This window comes from Crocodylus porosus, unplaced genomic scaffold (genome assembly GCF_001723895.1).
Source record: "Crocodylus porosus isolate Cpor-Errol unplaced genomic scaffold, CroPor_comp1, whole genome shotgun sequence".
Classification (NCBI taxonomy): Eukaryota; Metazoa; Chordata; order Crocodylia; family Crocodylidae; genus Crocodylus; species Crocodylus porosus.
The window spans coordinates 23,646,405-23,660,686 of record NW_017728951.1 but is presented as its reverse complement, the minus strand read 5'-3'; the positions used below and the strand labels follow the sequence as shown (position 1 = coordinate 23,660,686).

At 40.2% G+C, this 14,282-nt stretch overlaps 1 protein-coding gene across 4 annotated transcripts in view; it reads right to left on the bottom strand.

Moving 5' to 3' along the window:
- The window catches only part of STN1 (STN1, CST complex subunit), a 47,900-nt gene that overhangs the window by 26,719 nt on the left and 6,899 nt on the right, over positions 1 to 14,282 (bottom strand). For all 4 annotated transcript variants that reach the window (XM_019556311.1, XM_019556312.1, XM_019556314.1 and 1 more), the window contains exon 2: positions 2,317 to 2,514. In XM_019556311.1, coding sequence (XP_019411856.1) covers positions 2,317 to 2,449 — 133 coding nt within the window. In that variant the 5' untranslated portion in view covers positions 2,450 to 2,514. The remainder of the gene's footprint in view (positions 1 to 2,316; positions 2,515 to 14,282) is intronic.

The following is a 14,282-nucleotide window of genomic DNA, read 5'->3' as shown; positions in this document are numbered from 1 at the left end:
CTAAGGGATTAGTTATTGTTCTAAAGAATCTTAGCAGTTAAAAATGGAAAAAGACTTATTAGGTCATTTAGTTTGTCTCCTCAGGGACCAACACAGGATCATTTCGTATAGTAGATTCGCTAGCAATTTATACAGTCCAGTTATAAATACTCGGAGTGATGGGAATTCCATCTGTGGCCCTGGGATGCTGTTCTACAGTCTAACAAATTTTGCTGTCATAGTGCTTCACTTCTTAATTTCCTCCAGTTGCTCTTAGTTATAACTCTTCATATAATCTCAGTCATTCCATAGTTAGCATCATCTGGTCTTTAACAGACCCATTAATAGAAAAGAACTTTTGGCAAGTCTATACTTCCTTCCCCCATCCTCTGTCATCAGAAGACACTTGTTTGTTCATGCTTCAATTATAATCGGATTTGCTGTAGTTGAAAAAGACATACTGGAAGGCATTTCATTTGGTCATATGCTGCACCAAGAGAGAGGTACAGGAGTCAGGATTTTGTCTGTTCTATGAATTTATCTGTATATCAACTGAAGAGTCTGATAAAATAAACAGGACAGCAAAAGACTGTCTGTGTTTAAACAACAGTTCCACAGGAAACAGGCTTTCAAATTTTATGCTCCAAATTCAAAAGCCTGACAGATTGGCATGGACAGACAGCGCTTCCTTAAGAACATCTTATAAAAAATTATTAATGACAAAAAAGTGCAGGTCTTCCTAAAGCAGAGAAGGGATTGCTCATCAGTAAAAGGTCATGTAGTTATTCAAATGAGAAATACATGAGAGTGATATTTAGGACGAAAGGGATAAGTGCTGTAGTTGTCTAGGCACAATTCTTACTCTTTGCCTATGAACTGTTAATTACTGTTTGCATTGTGGTAGCACCTGGAGTCTTAAACTTGAACTTGAGGTCCACTGTGCTAAGGGAAGAAAATACATAGAACAAATAAACAGTCTCTGCACTTTTTTTCTTTTTTTTTTTTTTTTTTTTTTTAAAGACAGAAAGGATTAAAAAATAACCAATTAAACTATTTGGGCTGCTTTTCATTAAGCATATGCACAGCACTAGTAGGGCCCCATTCCTACAGGTGCTACCATAATAATTCTTATACAAAGTGTTAACAGTATCCACCTATTTGCACCCACACTATTTTCAGAGAAATAAATGCACTCAACTTAGCATATGCCATGAAGTCCCTGAAGACAAAAACACTAGTTGTCAGGGGAGCATAACAAAGCTAGTCTTGCTTTCCAGATAGACAGTAGCAATATCCCTGATGTTAAGAAAAAGTACATATAAAAACCACAACCTGGAGTCTCGCTTCAGGGCAAAGCAAACAAAGGACCTTCTTTTATTCAAGGGGCTAAGCAGATGCATCTGGCCCCTCTCAGAAAACTCTAGTGAGGACTAACTAGCTGGTTTTCCTGATTAACTCACACTTCCCTTAGGGGGTCTTTTCCTTCCTTTATTCATCTCCTTTCTATCCCCACACAAAAGTTTTACATCCTGCCTGGCCTGTCTCAGTTTGATGTATATAAACCCCACCACAATATAAGAAATAGCAGCCCACTTAAGATCTTCCTAGTGAAAACAGCAGCCCAAGGTCAGCCTAATACCTCTTTAGAAAATGTATGTATGTGGGAGATGCTGGCAGGAATCCAGCAGGAAATGGACAGCAAAGCATACAATTACCAACAATGACTAGGAAATAAAAGGTGTGGTGTAAGATTCAGCCTAGGAACTAGAACAAACTGCAAGGCTGTCATACAGAGTATCCCTCATTGATACTCAGAGAGCAAACAGAAAAAAAGCTATATATTTCTTACTACTTAATTTGGCCAGAAGAGGTGAGAAATCTTTTAAAAGGAAAAACATTGTTAAAAGATACCGAGCAAGGATAAAACAAGAGGAAACAACATTTGTATAATTAAAATTAATTAGATTCCAACACACATGTGGAGAAGTGCAGGTATTCTAGACTGCAAAATAAAGCAAGCTCTAAGATGAAGAAGCTTAAGTGACTGGGAACAATGAAGAGGACATCAAAGTAGCCTAAAAGCAGGGCTGGAAATTGAAACTATTTATTAATTAAGAGAAGTTATTTCACTTTTGCCTCTCAGACTTTCCAGGTTGTAAACTGGGAAGGATGACCTGCTTCACAGGGGCATGGAAATACCATTAGCCTTTATCTTATGCTTTGCCATCCTTGGATATACATCAGACTGCTACTTTTAAAGTCCAAACTGTTCTACAGCAACACTACTTAAGCCAATTTCTTCTCTGAATATTGCGGTAATTGGGCATGTATACATACCTGGAACCTGCTTAGATTCTCTCATTTCCTTTATATCCTTAATGTAGAGTCTTGCAAACGTGGAAAAGACAGGATCCAAGGCCCAGAACAGGGAAGGCATCTCCTCTTCATATTTTGCAGACTCAGGCTGCATTCAGAAACCAAATGACAATTCCCACAAATGAAGGGAGGCCCAAGATCACTGATAATCTTTACCTACTGGATAAAAGGAAGCTGTTATTCAAAGGCCTCAGAAGTTGAGGAGAAAAGTCTTCTGCTACTGCAACACAGAACATTTTAAATATCTGCCCTACTAGCTTACTTAGAGTAACCAATAAGCAGGTGCCACCTTTTAGATACAACTTCAGGGGATTTTCCCTGGAGAAGTCTAAATAAAATATCCTTCATTAATACACCTGACCTGTGTGATACCTTTTCACTTCCATACCTTTTCCAGTCTTTTTTCCTATTGTTTTCTTCCTTTTCCAATGGGATTCTGTCTTGATCATCAACTTGTAGTTGTGTGTGCAAGTTTGAAGTGGAGGTTTGGGGGAATCTTTGGGTTAGTTGTACTCTGCCTTGTAAAAGATGGTTTTGGACCTACTTGGTCTACTTCCCTACCAAAATGTTATTGGTCCTCAATGCCCTACCCATCTTCAAGGGCAAGTCAGGCATTTGGAAGAGGATGACAACATTTTATTTTTCAAGACTCCTCCAGGCAACCATTGCACACTGTCTGGGTCGCTAGGATTTTCTTCTTCCCTACCCCACAGGCAGCTTTTTCCATGCTGTCCCTTCCCTATGGAAAGTCCTTGACAATCTACCTACTGCCCTTTCTTTGTTCAATTCCTTCTACAAAGTTTACCTATCATGAAACCTATACGTATTAACTAGAGGATATTTGCATCGTAACCTTTACCAAGCAATGTACCTGAACTGAATTACTCACTCCGTGATCTCACTAATGCAACCCTGGCTGTCCCTTCCTCATTCCTCCCTGCCCTGCATGCACTGTAGGTTGTACCTTTCCCAAACAGGGGCTTGCTCTGATTTTATGTTTTCTAGAATACCTAGTATGTTTGTAGGCATGGTATAGTTACTGCCATAGGACTCCCTCCTCCTACTTATGATGTGGTAAGCATTTGTTCACAGCATCGTACTTGGTCAGCTGTTGGGTTGCTACAGCTCTTTATTTTAAACTGAAGGTGAAAAACATCAACTGTATATCATCTCTTTTTAAGAGCTCTTTTGGTACTCACAAAGATCATTAACACACAAACAATCCTTTACCTGTTCAAAAACTCTGTTTTGTAGCCAGTCGGAACTAAAGCAGCCAAGGTTGGAATGAAGGGGAGCATTTTTCCGCAACTCCTCTCCCAACCAAGGAAAAAAGGGTAAGATATTACACCTGCTTCAGTCCCAGGAGGTGAGTTGTTCACTTCTAGGGAGCCACTTTCCCTGGAAAATAACCCATATGTAAAACAGCTTCCCCAAAGCAGCTTTTCCCTTTGTACAAATGAATATTTATTGTTCACTCTGAGTTTTCCATATGGGGAATTCCAATGTCTGTCACAGCATTATAACCACCTTCTCTCTCCAAGCCAAACCCCAGACTATAGACTTCTAGACTTGATTAGTAACAGGACAATTGTTAAGCAACAAGCAGGTCTAACTACATTTTATTGTCTAAACATATGCACAGAGGAGGAGTGGGGAAAAAAAAAAAAAGGACACTGCAACACGGATATGACTCTCTGAAGTAGTTAAGGAAAGATCTTCCCACAAGCCACCCTGGAGATAAAGCAGCATGTGGGCCTTCAACAATTACTGTGTATTAAGGGTGTCTAAATGTTGCCAGATGATGGATGGCCTGTGCTGTCATTAGCTGTAACTCAAAGGCCCCTGTCTAGCTTATACAAAAGGGAGCAGCACCTGCTCTCATCTTTTACTGCTCCCCCATGCAGCAGAGAGGAGGGTTCAGGATCCAGTGTTCCACTCTGAGCTGAATCCATGGTCCCATTACTGTGATGACAGATCTCTCTGCAGACAACGCTCCTTCCTTGATTTTAACTCTTTGCCGAGAGTGAATTCTCTAAGACCCTGAGGTTTCCCTCCGGCTCAGTAGTGCATTTCATAGGAGGCACCCAAACACCTTTCCCCTCAATCACACTGTATCTTCCTACACAGCACTAACTGACTTTGCTGAAGCACGCTGTACAGACGTAGAATGATACTTTACATACAAGCTTGGGGGAAACTCCTTGCGGCAATAACTTCTGGACAGTGAATCTAACAGGATTCTATAAAGCTTGAAGGACAAAGCATCTAAACTCAGGAGCTGCAAACTAGCTGTAGACATGTATTGCAAGAGAGACTGCAAAGAGGTTTATAGCAGGTTCATAAGGCTACATGGGACAACTTGTTCTTCTGCTGCTAAGTTGCCACCGTTTCAGGTGGTGGATTCATGATGTCTATAACCTGACAATTGACTCAGCCACAGGCAGCTTTTTCAAGATGTCTAATGGTCATGTGCACCACCTGAAGACATAAAGAGAGATAAGGAGGATAATTCCTGTGCAAAGTCCCTCCCAATCTCCAGTAGCTGAATACAGACTGAAGGACTATGGCCCTAAACCAAGCCTGTTTTCTTCTCCCTTCCCAAGGCACCATGGCTTCATAACTTCATTTTAAAGATTGTCAATACACACCAAAGGTGCCTAGTTTGTCAATTCTTTGGTTTGTTAATGATCAGAGATACTCAGGTACTTTAACACTACTGGCTTTTCCATGCCTGCTATGACTTCTCATTCTTCTGATATGGTGAAATGCCAAAGTAATTTGGTATTTAAATACTCCTATCACTCATTAAAAGCACGTGTGTTAAATATCACTACCTGGGCATAAGACAGTCCCCACACCTGCTTTCCTACTACAAGAGAAGAAGGAAATTGGTTCTTCTCAATGGATTTGGTAATATTTTTTCAACCATTTAACGTACTGTTAGACAAAACGCTTCCTACAAGGATAAAAAGGAGTTAAAACCCCACATTTTCTCTTTTGCTATAATTTTTTGCTGTATGTTTTAAAATTGGAACCGGAAGTTTCTACACCCTGGACAGAATGTCCCAGGGGTTAACTAATTAGTGAGTCACCCTAGAGAAAGTAGAACGTAGAAGTGGCTTTCAGCTCCTAAATGGTATACTGGTGGTGACATGTTATCAGCAAGAAAAACTGTAGCTACACCATACACTGATAATCTAGGGGCAAATAACAGCAGGTTCTCCCTGGAGAGACAAATATTTGTGCCTTTATTAATTGTACTGTTAATAATAGACAATCCTGAGTAAATGATATATGTGCAACTATTTAAGGAAAAGCTTATTTTCCGTAAGGATACCTAGAATCTCATAGGTGGTGCAGTCACTATCCTTGGAGGTGTTCAAGAGGAAGCTGCACAAGCACCTTGTGGAGCTTGTTTGAACCCAATTACCTCCTGCCCATGGCAGGGTACCAGACTCGATGATCTTACAGGTCCCTTCTGGTCCTCCTATTCTATGATTCTATTTAAGTACCAAGTTAACTTTTGTTGAGATGCTCCAATAAGGCTTAGCACTGCTGGCATTGAAGGGCCCCAGAAAGAAAAGTAAAGTTAGTCTGGACACAGATGATATGCTTTACAATTAAAAGCTTGTATTATCCAAAGCCGAGAGTTGCTATTGAAAAGCTGTCCCTTCAATTTAGTCTACAAGGTGCAATTCCATCCTACCTTGTTGAAAAAGTTTGCACTGTATTGCCAGCATCCAGTTCAGTGATGTGTAAGGTTTTTTGGTTTCAACAGTATGAAAGGTGCTTTCTAAAATCAAATATTATTGCAACAAGTTTTTGTACCTCATTAAAAAGATTATACACATTTTATAAAACTTTTGAAAAACAACAAGACAAACATACACCACTGGGACCTAGGAGTATCAACAAACAGAACAAAAACCCTCACACAGAGAAATGGCTATAGTGTCAACATCAAATGTTATTAAAAAAAAAAAAAAAAAAAAAATCAATCAATCAATAAACAATAAGAGTAGGATCATTTAGGATGAATAGCTCCCATGTTGATTCCATTAAAATGTGGGAAGGCAAGAATTCTCAAGTCTATTCCAAACAAGTTTTTAATTTTTTATTCTGTTCAAATACCATTGGATTCCTAAAAATCAGGAAAACTACACTCTAGTAAAATCATTTCCTGTCCTTAAAGATGACAAGTAAGCCAGGGAACGACATTATGGAAATATCGCTCCACACTCAATTAATGAACCTGGAAACTTTGTTAACGACTGAAAGATCTTCCAAGCTTGCAGAAGTTGCATCATTTTTAAATGCCCTTTGCATAACAGTTAATATCGAGCTGTGGAACCTTTTGAGACACTAGATCTGCGTAGAAGGACTCCTAGGCAAGAGAAGAGAAGGCTGAGAGGTGATCTTGTGGCTGCCTACAAACTCATCAGGGCATTCAGCAGGGAGTAGGGGACACACTGTTTACCAGGGCACCCCTTGGGGTTACCAGAAATAATGGCCACAAACTGAAGGAGAATAGATTAGATTGGACACAAGGAAGAAATTCTTTATGGTAAGGGTTGCCAAAATATGGAATGGGTTTTCAAGGGAGGTGGTGCTTTCCCCTACCTTGGAGGTGTTCAAGACGAGATTAGACAGGGATCTGGCTGGGTTTACTTAACCCCAGCACTCTTTCCTGCCTGGAGCAGGGGGTTGGACCTGATGATCCACCAGGTCCCTTCCAACCCTAGAAATCTAGGAAATCTATAGGCCATGTCCAGATGTGTATGGACATTTGGTTCCCTGGGAACAACTAGTGGCAGCACACCTTGTGCCACAGCCATGCCACGTGTACTCTGGCACGCAGCAAGTTAGCCTGGCTGGGATAGAGGAGGCCGAGGCCAGCACTAGACTGGCCCCAACAGCCTTACCTAGGGACCTGGGGACCTCCCAGGGCTGCAGCAGCAGTGATCCTGCCACACAGAGCCTGGCTGGCAGTGGAGTGTGGTTCCAGCTGGCTGAGCTCTGATTTTGAGTGGCATGTGCTGCTCTGCTTTTTTTTCTCCCCACCAGTTTTTTTGACCCCTGGATATCCATGAGTCAACCCCCGCCCGCAGCACACATACTGCACGGCCATGCTTGTCTGGATGCAGCCCTAGTTCTTCTTGCAGACGCTAGCTTAGAATCTCGAACTTCTTCTTTGGAGGTGGGAATATAGTAGAAGAGGCAAGGCCCAAGGCCAAGTAGCTTCAGCCAACCAAGGAATAATATAGGCACTGCTTGAATGCTTTAGTGACATAATAGCAGAGGCACTGTTTGGATGGAAGAAAATAATAGCCTTGTATCCAGTTAGTTTTCTGATGTTTACATGTTCACTGTGTTCAGTACTGCTGGAATATCTGCTAAGGCAGCATTTACATTTGGACAATGTTCCAAGTTTTATTGTGCATCTTTTACAATAGACAGCCCAGTGCTGACAACAAATCTGAGTGCAGGTAACTCTCCATGGCTGCCTGGATTCCCAAATAAAGCCGGTGGTTCCCTAAACTGAGAGGACTGGTGGGACAGCATCCAGTTCTGTAATGACTTCCCTCCGAGGATCCTAAGCCATTTTGTAAACCTAATTAAGTCTCAAAATACTCCTGCTCTCCGTTTTCCAGATGAAAGACCCTGGCCACCTCACAAAGAAGGGTATAGTAGAACAGGGAATACAACCTAATTTTTCAAATGCTTGTCCATACTTTAGACATGGGACAATTCTCCTGTGCATCAATCAAATCAGTAAGACACTAAGAAGAGAAATAAATTAGCATGATAAATATACTGGTTGTTACTGGCATCTATGCAATTACTGCTTACGCAGAAGAACTAGACACAATAAATATCAGTCATTTACTTGCTAATGAGACAGTAAGAAAGCTCCATTTGCCCTCTTTATTTTAAAGCCATATAGTAATCATGGTTAAAATACCCTTTCCCACTAATTCTGTAACCTTTTTGGAGCGAGGGCAGGAGAAAGACTATGAAGATTATTAATGCTCTTTGAGAGCTCTTTATCACCTACAGTGCTGTCTGAGTTTGCTGAGCTGCTAAAAAGAATTAAAATTCTGCTATGGAGCAGAGAAGGGAGAGAGGGGAATGGGACGGTTTGTAGCTTTATTAGTCTAAAGGAAAAAAAAAAAGACAGGTAAGGCTGAAGCTAGTTTTTTTTTGGAACAGCATATTTATTAATTGTCAAGCATCAACAATGTTGAATACTTGATAGCAAAAAAAATGTTCCAGACAGGCTCTTGAAAAAGGGAGCTTTTGGACATGAAAATATACTAGACACAATTTGTTCATCTAACAGAAAAGGATATTAATTTCTTCAATGTGGTGTTATACTTAGAAATGTAAAGAACTAGAGCATGTGGTTTATATTCCCAGTTTTGCCACTAACTATATCTATGACCTTAGGCATGTTGTTTAACCTCTCCATCCTTTAGTTCAGGAATTCTCTACCAGGGTGTCAAGGAAAAACTTTGGTGCCTTGAGTTCTTTTCAAGCTTGCTGTGGGGTGCCACACAATGTTAGCACTCTTAGATTTTCGAACATGATTCATGAGAAACCCAGAGAATTCAATTAGAAACATAAAAAAGGTTGAGAGCCACCACACTGGTTTAGCCATCTAAAATGCTTGTAATACTGCCTGCCTTTCTAAATCTTGTTGACAATTAGTGAACTACTTATATTTTGCATGAAAGCACCAAACATTAGGTAGAGCCATCACAAGTTTGATCTAAAACATGCATCAAAGCTCCTTAGTTTCTGTGGTAGTCTGTGTACAAGTAAATTAAAATACACTAAGGTTTGGTGTACTCTTTAAGAAACATTTTGCTGGGGAAACAATTGTAGCAAGGTAGTCTTACATCATTTTGTCTTGAAGTGTAGATACAAATGGCATTAGTTTTATCAGCATTCCCAACAAGCATAGACAATCTGTGATCCTAAAAGGTGTGCATGGGGGGGGGGGCAGGTAGCATGGTATATCATCACATATAAACACAACACATATTTTGCTCTAGGTAAAATGAAAATAGAAGCTTTACTAATATGCTAGGGCCTAGGACCATATTATTCAGTTTAATATCAAAAACAAAAACAAATAGCTCTTTATTGAAATGTGCATTAATTGCCTATAGCATATATTATGTATAAAATAGACTAAACAGGCAAAAATAATGAAAAGATGTTGCTTCTTTAGTCATGATGTCACTAGAATTAAATCAACATGTCTTTCAGATTTAAAAAAATAAAACCTAGCCTTCTTGACAGTTCATTCAATGCTGCACTGGAAGTTATTTCCACACCTGAGCTGATATTTTGGCTAGAGTCTAAAATAGTCTGTAGGGCTGTGAAATAGGTGCTATATTAAGAGGAGCAGTTAATAGGCAGAATTGCAGAAGAACATTTTAACTTGATTAGTGAAATATCAAGACTATTAAAAAAGGAGAGAGGGTCATTAACATCTGTGGAATGAGGTGTTAAGAAGGAATGAGTAGATTACAATGACCTATGATGTCAAGTGACTCCTTCAGTGCTACTGGAGGAGAAATGCTACTGCCAATGGTAGGCAATTGATCTTAAATGTGGGTGGAGCAGGAATCAAAGTGGGGTGTGACCCCTGGATCCACCCCTAGTACCAAGTCTTATATCAGTATCTCTCAGCCTTTAGATTTGAGATGCCCATTGAACAGACCCAATGCACCCCTCAGAAAATTCCAGCTCTGGGTTTTCCCTACCTCTGCTAGAATAATATCAAATGATTCATAACATTTACAAGATTTCCTGAAGCAAATTACTTCCCTAGCCCTTCTCTAGAACTGCAGTAATTTGTTCACCCCCTTAATAAGTCACTATCTTAGGGCACTGATGCTAGGAGTTCACATTCTGACTTATTACTGTTCCTTTGATTTCCAAATAGGAGCAAAGGACCCTTTTGATAAGCCAATTAGAAGTGTGGTTCACTTAACTATACATCAGCTTCTGTAGGTGCCACTCTGTATAGATGTTTCCTACTTAGTAGGATCTGAACAGACCTGAGCAGATCATCTAGTCCGACCCCCTGCCATGGACAGGAAAGAATGCTGGGGTCAAACAACCCCGGCAAGGTGTCTATCTAGCCTCCTTCTGAAGACCCCCAGGGTAGGAGCAAGCACCACTTCCCTTGGAAGTTGGTTCCAGATCCTAGCCGCCCTGACTGTGAAGTAGCGCCTCCTGATATCTAGCCTGAATCTACTCCCCATCAACTTATGGTCATTATTCCTATGTTGCAGCTTCTTAAAACCAAATATTGTCAAAAAGCTATGCCACATATATATTCCAACTCAAAAGCTACAGAAATAACTGGGTAAAGAGCTACAAATCAGACTAGATAACCCTGGACTTATATGGATATTGTAGTACTCTGCATTGAAAAATACAGTCCTTTGGTTGAGAGACTGGATTAAAGGTGTCCCTCCTGTCAGTAAATTAAAGACCTCAGAGTGCTTGAGAAAGAGAGAACAACATCAATGTTCTATTTAACATACTGATTTCTAATAAACGGGTCCTAATGTCCAAGGATTTGCATGAGTTATTGTTGAATGCACAGCACTGCTGTGTTCACCTAAACAATCAACATATTATTAGTATCTATTATTTTGCTCTGTAAAGAAAAGATACAACATAGAACCAACATCTATAAACATAGTTATTTTTGCCAAGAGTTTCTGAAGTCCTCATTCTTATGAGAATTCCAGTAATGCGAGCAGTATTGTGTACAAAATTAGAACATAAAAATGTTGTAACATGTTACAAGCGATTTAAATGTTGTCACGTTTCCATCAAACCAGTGCTAATGAATTTTTAGGCTCAAGGCATTCCTGTGAAAATGCTGTTAGCTTTCACACATTTTTTACTACAGAAAAAGAGAGCAATTCTTTTGTTACAAAGAACTCAAGAAGACCACAACAGATCAGAACGTTTTTGAGACTATGGATTCCAATTTGAAATCTCTCGGTTTATCTTGTGAATCACCTAATACCGTGCTAATCTTGGGAGGCACCCCGTGACAACCCTTACAAGCATTTTGTGGCCATCTGGTTGAGAATCACTGAACTACACTAATTTTTTCTGGTTCAAATTTGTTTAGGGGTTCAACTTAAATTTGGCATTAACAAACATTCATGTGACTTGAGTGTTTTTCTTTTCTTTTCTACTGAACCATTTGTATTCTACTGCACTGTTACTCTTTGAAGATTGTTGCTCTGAAAATTACATGATTACCATCACACCCAACTGCTAAACTAGTGTCTTTGCTACAATGCTCTTATTCTGGAATTATTCTCTTGCCCCCCTCTTTTTTTTTTTTTTTTTTTTTTTTTTTTACAGCTACCATTTAAAATACATTTTACAGAAGAATCACTATCACCTGCTTACAGAAGAACCAGAACTAGGTTGGCTTGCTAGCCATAATAAAATAACCTAGTTATGCTAGTGCGTTACATTGTAAGTTATTTTACTGCAGGACTCTGGAGCCCATGAGGATGCAATAGAACAGGATGTCAATTTGGGGAAAAAGATCCTGTGTAGAGGAAGGAAATCAGGATCTGCAGTAGTGTTTGTAGATTTATTTGCTCAGAAGTGTTTATGCCAGTGTTGACTGAAAGCAATACTGAGATGCAAAGCAATCTTGATCCCTTAATAAATTCCTAATCCTTGCTGCTATGTGAACTAGGGAAAATGTTAACGCCACAAACAAACAAGGCAAATCACCTTGTGCTCTTGTGCAAAGGAAACATCTAATTACAATCTGGACGCAAGGCAACCATGGCGTAGTATTTGCAATGCATGCCTGCATGCAACTTAACTAAGCCTTTTAATACCCATCAGATGCACAGTTCTCTACAAAATTTAAGCATCTTACCTTGCATTCGTATGCTGCATAACATAGTTTTGCTCAAATACCTTGAGAAACACAAGCGGCCTCTGCTTTAAATAAAAGATGATCTCCATTGATTAAAAGTGCTGAGAAAGACTAGAGCATTGTTACTCCTCTCATATTCTAGAGAATTTAATTACACATTATTATTTTAAGGTAATCCAGACCATTGAACCTCATTATTCTCTAAAAGACAGAAAAATATTTACCTACCTCTAATATAATAATTTCACATATTCCAGAAAGCACCTTAACATTTTTACTGAAAGAGAGGTACCTACTTAAAACAGGTTACCCTATGAACAGTAACCAGATAGAATTCTCAAAAATCATTTTTAACAGTTTAGAGATTTACCAAATACAGTCAATTGCTGTAATTCAGATATAGTAACAACTTTACAATACAAGCATCAGAGGAACTTATTTCCTGATACAGCCTACTGTCATGAACCTGGTAGCCATGGGGTATCAGTTCTGATCTACAGCTGTGCACCTGTAAGCATTTTATTTGATATAATAAAGTTTTGATTTTCAGAAGGGAAGTTCGACTATGGAAATGTCAAACTATTGATGATTCATGGTGGACCTACAAAACAATGTTCACTCTAAGTACTGTAGTACCATTTCTCTCAAATTATATGCAGGACTGACAATGTTTCACAAAAATCAATCCTGAAGGAGATACTGTAGTTTTTTAAAACTTATATTATTTAACTAGTTGTACGTGATCAGATAATTCAGTAATTTAGACAGACATGTTTCATTCAGCCTCAGAGTTAACAACCTACTGACAGGATTACAGGTCTCTAAAGGCAACACTGCAACAGTACAGAAAATATGAACTAGAGATACTTTAATTATTGTTATCTAGCTGATAGACTGGTTGGCAAAAGGAAAGTGTGCAGGCAAGTATGATAGAACGGTTACAGTCTTCATGCCTTTTTACACACTGAAAAAGTACAGAACTAATTTAGATTCTAGAGATTTAATAAGAAAACTTAACACAAATAACCAAGAGGTCTACACTATTGCTCATTAGCTGGGTGAGACTGCAGACACTCAGGAGGACAGGGCTAAGCTCCAGAGTCACCTGGTTAAATTGGAAAAATGATCCACAATCCATCAGATGAGATTCAACAAGGACAAACAGCAGAGTGCTGTGCCTGGGAGGGACTAATTGAGTACACAAATACAGACTAAGGCAGGAGTTGGCAACCCCCCTGCATGCGTGCCAGAGCATGGCACACAAGGCCATTTTGTTCAGTGTGCCACAGCTGGTTTGGGCTCTGGGCAGCTCACAGCAGGGTGAAGCTTGCAAGCACTGCTGTGAGAAGTCAGGGCTCTGAAGCAGGCAGCAGCTGCCCAGAGCCTGCTTGTGAGAGGCAGCCGGGAAGCTGCAAACAGGTGCACTGGGCTCCTTCCCAGGCCTCTTTTCAGCAACGAGCCCTGAGACATGCTGCCACGAAACTCAGCTGGGGCTCCAGAGCCCAGCACAGCCGTTTGCGGCCTCCCTGCTGCCTGCTACAGCTGGCCCAAGTCCTGAGCCCCGGTACCAGGTCCATGGTGGTGGCAAGGTGCAGTTTTGGATCCCACGTTTCAAGGATGTGGGCAGACTGCAGTCCAGCACAGAGTGACAAAAATTATTAGAGGCCTGGTAAGCAAGACATATGAGGAAAGACTGAAAGAACTAGGGTTATGTAGTCCAGAGAAGAGAAGACTGAGGGAGGGATATGACAACGGTCTTCAAATATCTTCCCATTTCCTCAAAGTGTCACTTCACTTGTCTTCCAGATGTGATCTGTAAGGACCTTGACATTCCCTGTTTACTGTATTTTTGACAGTCTAAGTCAGGGGTGGGCAATTATTTTGGGTGGAGGGCAAGCGACTTAGTGAGTTTTGTAGTTGGCCGGGTCGGAAGGGACCTGAGCAGATCATCAAGTCCAACCCCCTGCCTTGGCAGGAAAGAGTACTGGGG